Here is a 15,829-nt window from a genome sequence, read left to right as displayed (position 1 = left end):
CTATATGTCACCACAGTGCCTCTTTAAAGGATACCCGAGGTGACATGTGACATGATGAGATAGACATGGGTATGTACAGTGCCTAGCACACACATAACTATGCTCTATTCCTTTTGTTCTTTCTCAGCCTGAAAGAGTTAAACATCATGTATGTAAGTGGCAGTTCCTGTCAGGACTGGGTCAGACTACAGTGTGACCCTCACTGATGAGAAATTCCAACTATAAAACACTTTCCTAGCAGAAAATGGTTTCTGAGAGCAGGAAAGAGATAAAAAGGGTCAATAGTTCATAGATGTTAGCTTTGGCATACTTCAATGAAGGTGTCATTGAGCAAAAACAATAAAAACTTAAAAAGTAGATTTAAATATAAAATAAAACTGTGGTATATCTTAAAAATTAATTTTAAGGAGAAGAAAGATAGATACAGTTGTTTTATTTCATTAGTTTATTTTCACCTCAGGTGTCCTTTAAGTATTTGTATCCTAACCCTGTTCATCTGAAACGGTTTGCATGCCAGGGAGCTGGACTATGCCATGCTGAGGCGTCTGGAGAAGAGAATTCTGGTGGACCTGCCCAGTAAAGAAGCGCGACAAGCCATGATCCGCAATTGGCTGCCTCCAGTGAGTAACAGCGGAGGGGTGGAGCTGAGAACAGAGCTGGAGTACGGCATGCTGGGGGAGGTAAGGACTAACTGTAAAGCCACTAACCAGTATTTGTTCCATACCAAGCATCAGTCAGACAACATAATATAAAGAAATCAGCACGCAACGAGCATCAGCAGATACACAATGCAAATTAGTTAACCATTCGCCGACAATCATTGCAGGAGTTTAACCAGTTCAGGACCGTAGGCTTAAACCCCCCTAGTGACCAGGCTATTTTTTACAATTTAGTGCTCTGCAGCTTTAATAGCTCACTGCAGAGCCATACAACGCAGCGTGCAAGTGAATCCCCCCCTCCCTTTTCTGCCCACCAACAGAGCTTTCTGTTGGTGGGCTCTGATCACTGGTGTGATGTTTGCTTATTTTTTTATTTGTGTTTTTTTTAATACATTTTTCTATTTTTTTTTTTAAATTTTAATTACTCCCCTCCCTCTCTCCCTCCGCCAGCCAATCAGGCGATCCTCTCTCATAGGCCTCAGCCTATAAGAGGGGATGGCGATCTGAGCCTCTCTAGGGGACAGCCGTGACACTCGGCTGTCCCCTAGAGAGGCTCCGATCACCATCCCCTCTTATAGGCAGTACAGCGTTTCATTAGATGGCTGAGCTGTATAATGTAAATAGACATCCGTCTAATAGCAGCGATCGCCGCTGGCAGACTGTTGACGGATCGGAGCTCCGTCATTCAAGCAGGGATGCGCATGCATTAGCGCGCGCGATCCTCGCCAATCTCCACCCACCACTCTTGACGTCTTTCGGCGTTAGGCGGTCCTGGAGCTGCCACCTTCTTGACGCCTATCGGTGTTAGGCGGTCGAGAAGGGGTTAAGCCCCTGGCAAAGGCTGCAGTGCTCTCCAGTACATAGCGAGTGACTTCACTTTAAGCACACATGTGGAAGATTGCACAAGAGGAAGGTGGTGGGCGTGGCATATACTATACAGCCTGGTTGCCTCAGCAGTGACACCTGCAGACATAAATGAGGCACTGCTGAACCCCAGTAAATCCAAATGTTTGGCTGAACCTCCTGGTCTGGAATCCTGCAGATTTTAGGCACCCTCTATAGTAACGTGATCGTTGTGACAGGGGCGTAACAAGGTCCCACTGGGCCCCCCTGCAGAAATACTAAGCAGCCCCCCCCGGGCAGCGGCAGATTCATACCTTCCGTGCGCTCCAGGGTGGATGTTCCTCTCTCTAGCCTCTGACGCGACTTCCTGTATAAACAGGAAGTCGTGTCAGACACTAGAGGGAGAAACATCCACGCTGGAGCGCGCGGAAGGTATGTGGATCTGCCGCTGCCTGCCGCTGCATACACAAACTATTCAACGCTGGAGGGGAGCGCAGAGCCCGAGGTGGGGGGGGGGCGTCCCCTCTCCCCGCAGAAGTGCAGCATGGCTTTACCCTTATGCTGCAACCCCTCCAGCCCCCCAAAACGGCCCCAAGCGGGCCCCAAGGGGGCAGGGGCTGCAGGCCATAGTGGTTGTGACCAACCAGTGACAAGCCTGTCCTGTTCTCAGTACTTTGCAGGCTGATAACAACAGCCCCCCCTCTCCTTTTTTTTCATAAAATCCCTTTATGAAAAATAAATAAAATAATAAATAGTTTAATTGTAAATAAAATAAATATCAAAACACACCCCTTTTTGAAAAACAAACAAACATAAAAATAAACTGATGAGATAAGCAATTCTATCTGCAGGCTTAATCCTAAAAAGGACTATGTAACTATGAAGCCAGAGGGATATGGAGGCTGCCATATTTTTTTTCCTTCTAAGTAATACCAGTTGCCTGGCAGCCCTGCTGATCCGCTGCCTCTAATACTTGTCCTTTAAAGTTTTTACTGATTCTTGTGAATGGTGACACTTTGCGCATAGTTAACCTCCCTAGCGTTCTGGACGAGCTAGGCTCGTCCAGAGACGGCGGAGGTCACTGCTCAGGCCCCGCTGGGCCGATTTGAATAATTTTTTTTTTAAAACACGCAGCAAGCACTTTGCTTGCTGCGTGCTTTACCCGATCGCCGCCGCCAATCCGCCGCTATCCGCCACGATGCAGGGCCCCCCCAGGGGAGACCCCGTGCGCTGCCTGGCCAATCAGTGCCAGGCAGCGCTGAGGGGTGGATCGGGTCTCCCTGTGACGTCGATGACGTCACGACGTGGGTCGCCATGGCGACGGGGGAAGCCCTCCATGAAATCCTGTTCAGAACGGGATTTCCGGACGGGCCATTGCGCCGGCGGCGATCGGAGGGGTGGGAGGGATGCCGCAGGGAGGGGGGAATCATGTAGCTAGCGCTAGGCTAGCTACGTGAAAAAGAAAAAAAAATATATGCAAAAAACGTTCCCAGGGCCGCGGGAATCAGAACGCTAGGCAGGTTAAACAGCTTAGGCTAAACATCCCTGGAGGGACGGGGCTACATTCAATATACAGCTATTGGAAGTGTTTCTGATGCTGAAACCAGGAAAATTATCGTAAAAATTATTGTAAATAATTTACCGCATTCTACTGTATGTCACTACAGGGCCTCTTTAAGAAATCAAACTCTGCATATGGGCACAACTGTAGCAGCTAACATGATTACAGTAACAAAGTATTAGGGCCCTTTTCCACTAGCAAACGTGATTGCAAGCACAATCGCTCTGTTTGGAATCTTGCAATCGCGCAGGCTGTTTTTCCCACTTGCTACAATTGGGTCTTATAGCCATCGGTAGCAGAGCACAATTGCTGCATTTTGCTGGCCGGTGATTGCAATTAGGAATAAAAACGAGACGCGGTAGTGGAAAATGAGCACCGCGATTTACATGTAGATCGCGGTGCTCTAGCAATCGGCAAAATGGCTGCAATCCGCTTTTTGAATTGGATCGCAGCCAGTGGAAAAGGGCCCTTGTGTCATTTGATTTACAGAGGCCTCTGTTGCCACACAGGTCTGCTGTAAACCAGGGGTGTAGCAATAGCCATTGCAACTGCTATGGGGCATTGTAGCAGAGGGGTCCCAAGTAATTACTTATGTGTTCACTGTTTATTCTCCTGTGTTTCTCCCCCCTCTGAAGTTATCTCAGTGCCCATAGACTGTTTGCAGTGTACAGTACATAGGAACGAACAGTGCCCAGTCAACTCATATCCCATAGGGTAGGGGCAGGTGGCATTGCTCAAGAGTTCCTAGTTCTGATGGCCCCATCACAATTCTGTTATGGGAACCCATCATCTCTAGCTATGCCTCTGCTGTAAGCATAGAGCTTCCTGTTTATAGATATTGCTATCAGGGGTGTAACTAGAAATCACTTGACCCCCTGCGAAACTTAGGATGGGGCCCCCTCCCGCCAGGACAGAGCACTCGGGGAGAAGTAGAGAGTTTGGGGGCTGGATGTTGTACATAAGAGCCTGCTGCACACTGAATAGGGACTGTCTACAAATCTTTGTCTGCAAAACTTTGTATGATTCCTTATCAGTGGCTGAGCAGATGCAGTAATTAGAACAATTTTGCAGCGAGCTGAAAGTTTTTTTTTCTCACCTGGCCCTTAGTTGTCAGTCTCTCAGGATGGGGCCCCCCGTGGTCTCTGGGCCCGATTGGTATTCTTCATCCTGAGTGACCCGGCTGTGTTTTGCAGGAGACGGAGGGTTACTCTGGGTCAGACATTAAGCTGGTGTGTAAGGAGGCGGCCATGAGACCGGTGAGGAAGATATTCGATGCACTGGAGAACCATCAGCCTGGTAAGTGATAATCAGCGAGAGGCGGAGACATTTAAGTCTCTATAGTCATCATCATAAGGCTGTTATCTGAATTGTGCTGCTGATAGGATAGAATTACAGTCACTGCAGGGAGGAAGGAGCATCAAGCAGGGCCACCCTAATAAACCTTTCCAGGAATCAGTAGGAATCGCTCTGCTTTGTCGTTTGAACAAAGAATACAGTGTTTTTTTATTAGATATTAGTTTAACACTACTTTAACCTCCCTGGCGATATGATTATTTCTGGATATTATGCTGGGCATACATAGTACGTTTTGTACCGTGTAATCGGGGCGCTGGCTCGATTCCCGCACGTCCCCGCGGGCGCCCGAATCTATTCCCGCTCGACCCCGCGGGCGGCTTCTTATCTTCTGCTCGTTTATTCTTTTGTCCTGCCTGCCGGTTTCAAGCGCGGAATCGATCCGGCCGGGTATTGGACACGTCGGAAATGATCAATCTAGCCATCAGCGGCTCGATTACACGGTACAAAGCGTACCGTGTATGCCCAGCATTAGGGACTAAAAGCGGTGCAATTATTTTCCACGCTTTCAGGGCTGGAACCCACTACAGCGATTTTTTTTGAGCGATTAGGGAGCGCTTTGAATCGCTAGCGCTTTCCCTAAACACTCTGTCAATGTAAATAAATGTAACAAATTCTACAGTATCGATTGCGAATAGCAAAATCGCAATCGCAGGACATTCAGCATTTTGAAAGCATTTGCGCTTCAATGTAATGTACTGAAGCGCTGGCAAATCGCACATGAATTGCTACACATAGACATTTGAGTGCGATTGCAAACTGTAAATAAAATTATGATACATTGAAAGGACCAATCAGAATTAAAATCACTAATCGCAAATCGCTACACAATCGCTGGCAAAAAGCTTACACTTTTTAAAATCGATCCCAAAAGCGCCAGAAAACGCTCATGAAATCGCTTATTAAAAACGCTAGCGATTTGCGATTTGTAGTGGGTTCCAGGCCTCATACCAGGAAATAATCATACTGCACAGAGATCTGCAGCAGCCTACCACTTACTCACCTGCCTGGGATCCAGCTCTGCAATTCTCCTTCTGTCCTCCGGGTGGCACTGTAACCCTACTCTAATAAAAACAAACGGCGATCTCACCAGAGGGATGCAGAGCCTCCAAAGACAGGAAGTAGAACGACTTCCGATGTCTGTGTTCCCGGGGGTGAGTTGAAATGCCTGCTGTGCTGAAATAAACATGGGATACATAATAATACAGACAATGGTATACACCAATATACAAAGTACATGATTGGTGATTACAGTGACAAAAGTAACATGATGAATAAAGTGTGTAACAAATTCCATGACACAAAAGGGTGAGAGAGGCCTGCCCTTGTGAGCTTACAATCTAAAGGGGGGGGGGGGGGGGGCAATAGAAGGGGCAGTATACAACAATCATACCTAGAGGCAGCGAGTTTTTAGGTTATCTAGTAGGGAGTACAACTTGGCCAGAGGTCACACGGGGGATGGCCTAAGTTAGAGGATATGCTTGTGAGTTTTGAGGGAGCGCTTAAAGATTTCAAAGGTTGGAGAGTGACAGATGTGCTGTGGAAGGGCATTCCAGAGGACTGATAAAGCATGTGAGAAGTCTTGTATACGTGAATGCAAGGAGGGGATTCTAGAGGAGGACAAAAGGTCATGTGCAGATCTGAGATTGTGGTTGGGTTGGTATCTGGAAACTAGTGAGATGTACAGAGGAGAGCAGGCCTGGATTTACATCACAGGAGCCTATAGGCACAGATGTCCTGGCACCTTATACTCCGCCCTCCATAAACCTACAAACCCCTGCCTGACTGTCCCTGCCTTACTACCCTTGCTCATCATAGGTAGCCACGGGTGCCCCTTAGCATTAGGTAGCCAGGGCTATCTTCAGTATTAAGTAGGAAGAGGTGGCCCCCAAGTACTATGTAGCCAGAAGTGCCCCTGACTAAAGACGAGAGATCTGGTCAGTGGAATGCCGAAACCCAGGTGAGCAACCTCTCATTTACACTCCACTCTGCATAGGCAAGAAGGAAGACACTTGGGGAAGGGAGTGAGCCGCCTTTCCATCTTCAGGCGCCTGTAGGCACGTGCCTACAGTGCCTTATGGTAATTCCAGCCCTGGGGGAAGAGAGCTTGCATAGGTTTGGGTTAAGAGTTTGAACTGGATTCTCTGGTTAATTGGCAGCCATTGAAGAACTTGACAGAGAGGAGCTGCAGAGGTAGAGCGAGAAGAAAGATGAATGAGTTGAGCAGCAGAGTTCAGTGCAGATTGGAGCAGTCCTAGTGTGTTAGTTGATATTCCATAAGTAGTACATTACAATAGTCTCAACAGACCTGCAAGCGTGGTACTTTCCTAGAAAGCAAGTTAGAAATACATAGCGGGTAATCCTCTACTGCAGTATACCCTGTGCTGAAACACACACTGTGTAGGGACAACTTCCACCACATGCAGGATGGGGATACACTCTCCCCCTTCAGTTCCCTGCTCACCAAAATGATAAGTTGTTCTAGGCGTATCACAATAATCTCTGCAGGCAAGGCTCTAAAGTGATAAACACAGAAAGCCGCTTCTCATAGCGTAACATGACTTTTTAATATGGCTCAAAAGCCCCACACTCCAGATACAAAAAGAGTTAAAAGCGTATCTCACACTTCCATAGTACGAGCAGGTCTCTCGGTTTCTCTGCCGACGGCCCTCCGTCTCGTGTTGATTCAGCAGCGTGCGTGTCTCTAGCTCCGCCCTACGTGTTTCGTCACTAGGGGGTGTGACTCATCAGGGGCTTTTAACTCTTTTTGTATCTGGTACGGTTTATGGAGTGTGGGGCTTTTGAGCCATATTAAAAAGTCATGTTACGCTATGAGAAGCGGCTTTCTGTGTTTCTCACTTTAGAGCCTTGCCTGCAGAGATTATTGTGATATGCCTAGAACAACTTATTGTTTTGGTGAGCAGGGAGCTGAAGGGGGAGAGTGTATCCCCATCCTGCATGTGGTGGAAGTTTTCCCTACACAGTGTGTGTTTCAGCACAGGGTGTACTGCAGTAGAGGATTACCCGCTGTGTATTTATAACTTGCTTTCTAGAAAAGTACCACGCTTGCAGGTCTGTTGAGACTAATAATATCCAGAAGCGCAGCGGTGTTAAAATGGTTTACCCTGTGAGGAGAACTTTGCACCTTTTCCTGACTTTGGACAGCAAGCAGCAGACTGGACACTAATTACTGGGCAATAAGGTGGTGAGCGCTGTATCATCGTCTAGACAAGGTATTATTTATAAGACCAACATTTTAGTTGTGTCCTGAGTGAGAAAAGGTGAGATGCAACATATGTTTTTGAGTTGGAGATGGCAGGAGCTGGTTAGGGAGTGAATGTGAGGAATACGAGCCAGGGGTCAAACATTACCCCTGAGCACTTTGCTTTGGAAACTGAAGTTAGGGGGGCATTATTAACATTTATTGTTATATCAGGCAGAGAAGTGGACACAGAAGGTGGAGTAATAATTAGTTCTGTTTTACTTATATTAAGTTTTAACATGCGAGAGGACATGAAGGAGGATATAGCAGACAAGCAGTCAGGAACACGTGTGAGGAGGGAGTTAAGGTCCAGGGCCGAGAGGTACAATTATGTATCATCTGCATATAAGTGTTATTGTAATCCAAATTAGTTAATTAAGTTGCCAAGACCCTGCATATAGATGGAAAAGAGGAGGGGTCAAGGACAAAGCCTTGAGGTACCCCCATAGACATAGGATGTGGCGAGGAGATCTGATCCAAGTATGAGACTGTGAAAGACCTTCCAGAGAGATAGGAAGACATCCAGGAACCTTATGGTGTAGAACCTTTCTGTTGCTTTCTGTAGTAAGTTTGTGCTCCTCTATACAGGTAACAAGGATCTGCCGGTGATCCGACTGGACACAGTCACCTCTTCGGACTTTCTGGAGGTTTTGGCACACACCAAACCTTCCGCCAAGACCCTGGCTCAGAAGTACAGTGACTGGCAAAAGGAGTTCGAGTCTGTGTGACAGAGACGTTACTGGACTGCTGATGCTTCAGCACAGGACGAGACTGCCTTCCGGAGACTTTTCCGTTATCGCAATCAATCCTTCCTTTCCACATGGACTAGTGCTGAGATCTTTGACAAAGGGTTTTTTAACCAAACTTGTTTGCACAAACCACAGAGACATTTAATGTTGTTACTTGCTGTATTTATTGCAACAAATCTTTGCACTTTGTCATCCTAATAAAAAATAGTATTTTTCCCCTCCTTGCGTCCACCAGATGATGGCGATGGACATTTGAAGCCTGTGAGGACATTAACCATACCAAAGGGCTGTGGATTCACATTTAACGTGACTGGTGGACTAAGGAAAACACTGCAGTAAGGAGAATCAATAAGATGCAAATAGCTTCTCCTTGCATTCAAATTTCATGTAAAATATATGCAACTTGAAATTTTTACTATTACAAATTTGGAGGAACTTCTAGTCAATTTTTATGGGTCCAAGTTCGATCTGCATAACACTTACGTGAAATCTGAATGTAAGGGGAAATTATTAGCATCTCAATGATCATTCCTATAAAGCAGTTTTATTTTGTATTTTTCTTTTTTGGGGGTGGGGCATTTGAAAGTGCATAAATAAAAATCTCTTAAAGTGGAATAAAACTCTGGCAAAAATTCAATAAAAATGTGTTTCCTACTTTTTATTACCCATACAGTTACCGTATTTGCTTTTGTGCACAAGTACTATCGTCTGTTTACTATCCAGTTCTACAATGTGTGTTCAGTGTCAGCAGCTGCTGTCTGGATACTAAAGGTCCGTACGTACGCCGGACTGCAGGCAACGACGGGACTGTCGTCACCTCCCGCTGGGCGGGCATTCCAGCGACAGTCCGACGTGTGTACAGTCTGTCTGCAGACTGATACGGCTGTTTGTATGCGATTCGCCCGGCGGATCGCTCAGAAACAACCGTATCAGTCCGCCGACAGACTGTACACACGCCGGACTGTCTGCTGAAAACCCGCCCAGCGGGAGGTGACGACAGACCCGTAGTTGCCTGCAGTCCGGCGTGTGCATAGACCTTAACTGTAGCAAACAAAGGTATGTAAATAAAAGCTATGTCATCACCTCTTCGGTTGCGGCCAGAAGCTAAGGAGCTTCCCACTGAAGAACAAAGTGCTGTGTTTAACTGAATGCTGTTCTGCTACAAATTTGTTTAGTGGTAATTGATTTTCTGTTGTAAATACCTTATCTGAGAAACTTCTGGATTGTCCACAGCCATTCCTCTACTGAGGCGAGCATCTAGAATGGGATCAGCGCCACAATAGAGAATGCAGCCACGGGCTTTGCACTCCAACGTGACAGTTTGATACTCATCTAAGGAGAGAGAAGGCTCTGGGTCCTATAGAGCCTTCCCGTTCCTCTCACTGGCCCCTCGTTCCAGCGCTGGCTCCCCTGTTAGGAGCCTCTGACCGATGGGTCAGACTGCTCTCTGCCGCTGCAGGAGGCTTCGGCAGCCTTTGGGAGCACTCTGGTCGCTCTGTACTGCGCAACCACGCATTCTCGTGCATGAAGACTGAAGCCTCCCACAAGATTTGAATGGCGGAGCCTGCGGGGGGAACAATCGGACCATAAAAAGGGGCAGGGAGGCTTTGTAGGACTCAGAGCCTTCCCCCTCCTTAGGTATTTTTTTTTGTTTTTTTTCTCCAATTGCTTCAGACTCACTGGGGGGAATTTATCAACGCATTACAAACAGTTTTTTCTTCATAACCACCCTGGCGTTCTGATTAAATCGCCAGGGTGGCTGCGGGAGGGTTTTTTTTAAATAAAAAAAAAACTATTTCATGCAGCCAACTGAAAGTTGGCTGCATGAAAGCCCACTAGAGGGCGCTCCGGAGGCGATCTTCCGATCGCCTCCGGCGCCCAGAATAAACAAGGAAGGCCGCAATGAGCGGCCTTCCTTGTTTTGCTTATATCGTCGCCATAGCGACGAGCGGAGTGACGTCATCGACGTCAGCCGACGTCCTGACGTCAGCCGCCTCCGATCCAGCCCTTAGCGCTGGCCGGAACTTTTTGTTCCGGCTGCGCAGGGCTCAGGCGGCTAGGGGGGCCCTCTTTCGCCGCTGCTCGCGGCGAATCGCCGCAGAGCGGCGGCGATCAGGCAGCACACGCGGCTGGCAAAGTGCCGGCTGCGTGTGCTGCACTTTATTTCATGAAAATCGGCCCAGCAGGGCCTGAGCGGCGACCTCCGGCGGTACTGGACGAGCTGAGCTCGTCCAGACCGCTCAGGTGGTTAATCTGTTCTAACCAGCAGGGAGAACAGTACTGCATGATAATAAGAACCTTCTTAAATCCTAGGTATTAGTGGCAATTTACCATGAATTCTAGAGCTGCACTACAGTTAAGAAAAGTGCAAATCCATCCCTAAACTGGCGCAGATAAAGAAGTGCTGGATAGCAGTTCTACAGATGTAGCACTGCAGGCTAGACATGATTACAGAGTGCAGGCTAGACATGATTTGTGTGGTGCTCCTCCCCCCTGCTGAATTCCTCCTCAGAGCCTCCTGCTATCAATATAGCAGGTGTGTTGGTTACCTCAGCAACAGGAATTCCCCTCACACACTGCACTGTCTAAGGGACCTTTCTAGCTCCTCCTATTTTACAACAGTTTTAGAAGGAATCTGCACTAATGATTTCTTAAGATACCTGAGACAGTTCTGCACGGATTTCTAAAAACCTACTAATATTTTGTCTCAGACACTCTTGATAAATGTCACTTAGTGTAAAGTAAACCTCAGACAAACATATGGCAAGGATTTATACTTACCTGGGGCTTCCTCCATCCCACTATAGTCTGTTAGCTCCCTCTGTGCCGGTCCAGTCTCCTCCGTTCTCTCACAGTGGTCTTAGCCATGTGCAACCCATGATCAGGAACGTTCTGCACAAGCAGAGTTACATTTCCGGTCTCGGGATTTTGCCGGGCATGACTGCAGCAGAACGGACAGGACCGGATGGACACTGAGGGAGCTCATGGACTACAGGGGGCTGAAAAAAGCCCCAGGTAAGTATAAATCTTTGTTATAGGTGTACACTTTAAGGCTACTTTTACACTTTGAAGAGACTTGGGATAGCCCCATAGGAATATTACTGCATTTGCATCGCCATGCAATGAATTTGTCAATTGCGATGTGACACAATGGACATAGTGTGGAAGGACCTTAAGGGCTGGAAATTACCTTTTTTTCAGCATAAGCAATGGCAGGGGTAAGTTTTTTAAAAGAGAAGCAAAATCAGTCATGCTAGTACAGTATATTGATCAGAGCCTCCTTTATTTTAAGTACACAAGTGTAAGGCTTTAAAGGATAACTTTATTTAAATTAACAACTACATAACCCTTGTTAGTAGTCAACAAGAGAGGGTTTTACAGACAAACACCTTCAGTGCCCTGCAGTTTATTTACTCCATTTTCCTGTAGTGCAGCAGCATGCAGAGCGTGTCATGTGACGCAGTGACAGCCAGGAGCAGCTGCTGCAGCGTGCAGAGTAAACACTGGCAGGGATCAGGCCAAGAGCTGCAAAACCAGCAGCAGCATGTTCAGAAATAAAGCTTCCTATAGCTTTTATAGAGCAGCAGAAGCAAGATGGATGATTCAGAGGCTGATCCTCAGCGACTCGTCCGCTGCCAGCCGGGACCCTCCCTAAAGTCAAAGATTGTTCAAAGGGTCCCGGCCCAGCGCAGGAGGACCGGAGAAGCCTCTACACTATCCAGTAGCTTCCCCTTACTGAGGTAAGTATCTCACGCTTTAAAGTGGACCTGAACTCTTGCACAGGACAAGAGGAAAACAAAGAAATGCACATTGTATGTATTTAGAGAGTTTAGCCTGTCTAATTCCCCCTCATCTGTGTCTAATCACAAGTGTAATTTGATCCCTCAGCTGCGTCAGCTGGCTGTCTTGGCAGAGCAGCTAACTTGTAAACACAGGATGTTAAAGAGAACCCGAGGCAGATTTGCTAAATTTTAATAGGACACAGAGCCATGTTCTCTGCACTATGACATGCCTGTGTTCTTTTGCTGCCTCCGCCAGCCCCCCCCCCCCCCCAGGCTCTGCTGTCCCCCCTGAAAAATAGCGTCAGGCTAGATACAACCTGCTTGTCGCTAGCCGGCTGTTTACCTGGCATGTGTCAATCACCCTGCGCCTCCCCGCCTCCTCCATTACATGGCTCCCGCCTCTGTCAGCTTCCTCCAATCGGAAGCTAAGCCGCGACCCGGAAGTACTTCCAGTGCACTGTTTCCCTGTGGCCTTTGAAGTCCTACTAAACCCATAATTAAAAAAAACAAACAAACAAAACTGCAGGGTTTGTGATGAATAGCTCAGCAATTCTCAATTCTTCCTGTCCATGCTTTCTATAGGAATGGCTAATGAGTTGCTGATTCCAAGCTGATGCTGATGGAAATATAGGCAGCTTGGGAATGGACCAACCAAATGCAGTAGCTGCTGCATGTGACCAGTCCATTTCAAATTTACATAAAATGAGCATATCATTTCATTAGCTGCTGATGGGATCACAGTGAGGGAGAGGAGGAGGAGGTGTGGGTGGGGAAGAGGAGGAGGGTGTGTCAGGGAGAGAATGGGGGTGTGTCAGGGAGAGAATGGGGGGTGGCAGGGAAATAAGGGGGAGGGTGTCTCACACTAAACACAATAACATCACAAGAGATTCTTCAGGATGTGGTCCACGGCCTCCAGGAAGCTGGCGCAGGTCAGGTACGGTCCCGGGCTTATCTTCTGTTCATCACCTTCTCTATATTTTCCTGTTCATCATAAACATGGAAAGATGTTATTTGTTGCAATGTACCAACACAGACCATAACCGACTGACTGGGAGTGTGGACTGAAGCTGGAAATATAGATATAAAAAAAGCATAGTCTGATCCCTTCTGCAGGGGTTATAAGGGAGGTCGGGGTGAGGGAACCAATTGGCATTTCCTAGTGAGGTTGGCATCAGTGAGAAGCCAAGACAAGATGGGGTGAATTAATTCCTGGCAGTAGTACGGTTGAGGTGAGCCAGCGGTAAACCTCCCAGACACACAGCCGCTCCCTGCAATCTGGCCATAACCAGGGCCGTGGAGTCGGTACAAAAATCATCCGAATCCTCGGTTATAAAACCTCCGGCTCCAGGTACCCAAAGTTGCTCTGACTCCACAGCCCTGGTCACAACCACTAATTTATAAGAAATAGGGGACCCAACAGGAATCACTATCCATGCAACCAACCAAATAAGTTTAGTAAAGTTGTGCGAGTGGAGGCAGTAGCCAAAGCAAGCGCTGTGATCAAAGCCCAGTGGGCTGAGACCATAGGAAAGGGTCCTGGTGTGCAATTTTAGTGTTAAGGTTTCCGCCTGGGTCCCCCATTTCTTACAAATTAGTGGTGCGACCATATTGCTGTGAGCAGGAAGCAGCCATACTAGCTCCTAATTCCTTACTCCACTGCCATCCATTTCTGTATCACTGACCCCCCAGTACATCTCAATTATTAGCCTGTGTGCTGCAGAGCCAGATGTCCCGGCTGCTTGCCCAGCAACGCAGATCACTTCGGCCAAGGGATGGGAGAGACAGCGTCACTCCCAATCTGCTACGCCCCTGCATAGAGCAGAATATTAGCATTGCATCTGCACAGCCTTGGCCTTGCAGTATCACCACAGGGGTTGGCTCCCCATCAGCCGACATCGATTGTTAGTGTGTCCAAGCCTTAAAGGAAACCTGAAGTGACAGGGATATGGAGGCTGCCATATTTCTTTCTTTTTAAAGGACACTCGAGGCAAAAATAAACTAATGAAATACAATTGTAACCATCTTCCTTCTCCTAAAATGGCTTTTTTAAGATATTCCACAGTTTTATTTTATGTTTAAATCTACTTTTTAAGTTTGAACTGTTTTATTGTTTTTGCTCAATGACACATTCATTGAAGTATGCCAGAGCTAAAATCTATGAACAATTGAACCTTTTTATCTCTTTCCTGCTCTCAGAAGCCATTTTCTGCTAGGAAAGTGTTTTATAGTTGGAATTTCTTATCAGTGTCGGCCACACTGTAGTCACTTCCTGTCTGTGTCAGGACTGAGTCAGCCACTTACATACCTGATATTTCACTCTTTCAGGCAGAGAAAGAAAAAGGGAACACAACATAGTTATTTGTGTGCTAGGCACTGTACAGACACATGTCTATCTCATCATGTCACATGTCACCTCAGGTATCCTTTAAAGGGGAACTGAAGAGAGAGGTATATGGAGGCTGTCATGTTTATTTCCTTTCAATCAATACCAGTTGCCTGGCAGCCCTGCTGGTCTATTTCTCTGCAGTAGTATCTGACTAAAACCAGAAACAAGCATGCAGCTAGTCTTGTCAGATCTGACTTATAAGTCTGAACCACTGAAACACCTGATCTGCTGCATGCTTGTTCAGGGGCTATGGCTAATAGTATTAGAGGCAGAGGATCAGCAGGGCTGCCAGGCAACTGGTATTGTTTAAAAGGAAATAAACATGACAGCCTCCATATACCTCTCTCTTCAGTTCCCCTTTAAACAATGCAGATTGCCTAGCAGTCCTGCTGATCCTCTGTCTCTGATACGTTCAACCTTAGACCTTGAACAAGCATGCAGCAGATCAGGTGTTTGTGACAAAAATCTGACAAGATTAGCTGCATGCTTGTTTCAGGTGTGTGATTCAGACACTACCGCAGCCAAAGAGATCAGCAGGGCTGTCAGGCAACTGGTATTGTTTAACCACCTGAGCGGTCTGGACGAGCTCAGCTCGTCCAACACCGCCGGAGGTCGCCGCTCAGGCCCTGCTGGGCCGATTTTTATCAAATAAAAAGCAGCACACGCAGCCGGCACTTTGCCAGCCGCGTGTGCTGCCTGATCGCCGCCGCTCTGCGGCGATCCGCCGCGAGCAGCGGCGAAAGAGGGTCCCCCCAGCCGCCTGAGCCCAGCGTAGCCGGAACAAAAAGTTCCGGCCAGCGCTAAGGGCTGGATCGGAGGCGGCTGACGTCAGGACGTCGGCTGACGTCGATGACGTCACTCCGCTCGTCGCTATGGCGACGATATAAGCAAAACAAGGAAGGCCGCTTATTGCGGCCTTCCTTGTTTATTCTGGGCGCCGGAGGCGATCGGAAGATCGCCTCCGGAGCGCCCTCTAGTGGGCTTTCATGCAGCCAACTTTCAGTTGGCTGCATGAAATAGTTTTTTTTTTATTTAAAAAAAACCCTCCCGCAGCCACCCTGGCGATTTAATCAGAACGCCAGGGTGGTTAAAGCAAAATAAACATGGCAGCCTCCATATACCTCTCACTTCAGGTTCCCTTTAAGATGCTAGGTTTCCTGCACACAACCACTAGAGGACACTTCGAGCCCACACCCATACCACATAGACAGGTTTGCAGTTTGCCAACTAGAAA

General features: G+C 47.5%; 3 protein-coding genes across 6 annotated transcripts in view; 1 reads left to right on the top strand and 2 right to left on the bottom strand.

The window, feature by feature from the left end:
• The window catches only part of KATNAL2 (katanin catalytic subunit A1 like 2), a 67,664-nt gene extending 59,017 nt beyond the window's left edge, over window positions 1-8,647 (top strand). For all 3 annotated transcript variants that reach the window (XM_068271901.1, XM_068271893.1, XM_068271896.1), the window contains exons 14-16: window positions 518-680; window positions 4,257-4,359; window positions 8,267-8,647. In XM_068271901.1, coding sequence (XP_068128002.1) covers window positions 518-680; window positions 4,257-4,359; window positions 8,267-8,406 — 406 coding nt within the window. In that variant the 3' untranslated portion in view covers window positions 8,407-8,647. The remainder of the gene's footprint in view (window positions 1-517; window positions 681-4,256; window positions 4,360-8,266) is intronic.
• Window positions 1-15,829, bottom strand: part of ST8SIA5 (ST8 alpha-N-acetyl-neuraminide alpha-2,8-sialyltransferase 5) — a 989,793-nt gene that overhangs the window by 382,542 nt on the left and 591,422 nt on the right. The window lies entirely within an intron of this gene.
• Window positions 12,536-15,829, bottom strand: part of HDHD2 (haloacid dehalogenase like hydrolase domain containing 2) — a 52,862-nt gene continuing 49,568 nt past the window's right edge. For both annotated transcript variants that reach the window (XM_068251423.1, XM_068251433.1), the window contains exon 7: window positions 12,536-13,190. In XM_068251423.1, coding sequence (XP_068107524.1) covers window positions 13,087-13,190 — 104 coding nt within the window. In that variant the 3' untranslated portion in view covers window positions 12,536-13,086. The remainder of the gene's footprint in view (window positions 13,191-15,829) is intronic.

The sequence above is a fragment of the Hyperolius riggenbachi genome, chromosome 1 (assembly GCF_040937935.1).
Source record: "Hyperolius riggenbachi isolate aHypRig1 chromosome 1, aHypRig1.pri, whole genome shotgun sequence".
NCBI lineage: Eukaryota > Metazoa > Chordata > Amphibia > Anura > Hyperoliidae > Hyperolius > Hyperolius riggenbachi.
Note: the sequence above shows the minus strand (reverse complement) of the source record. Positions and strands in the feature narration are given on the sequence as shown.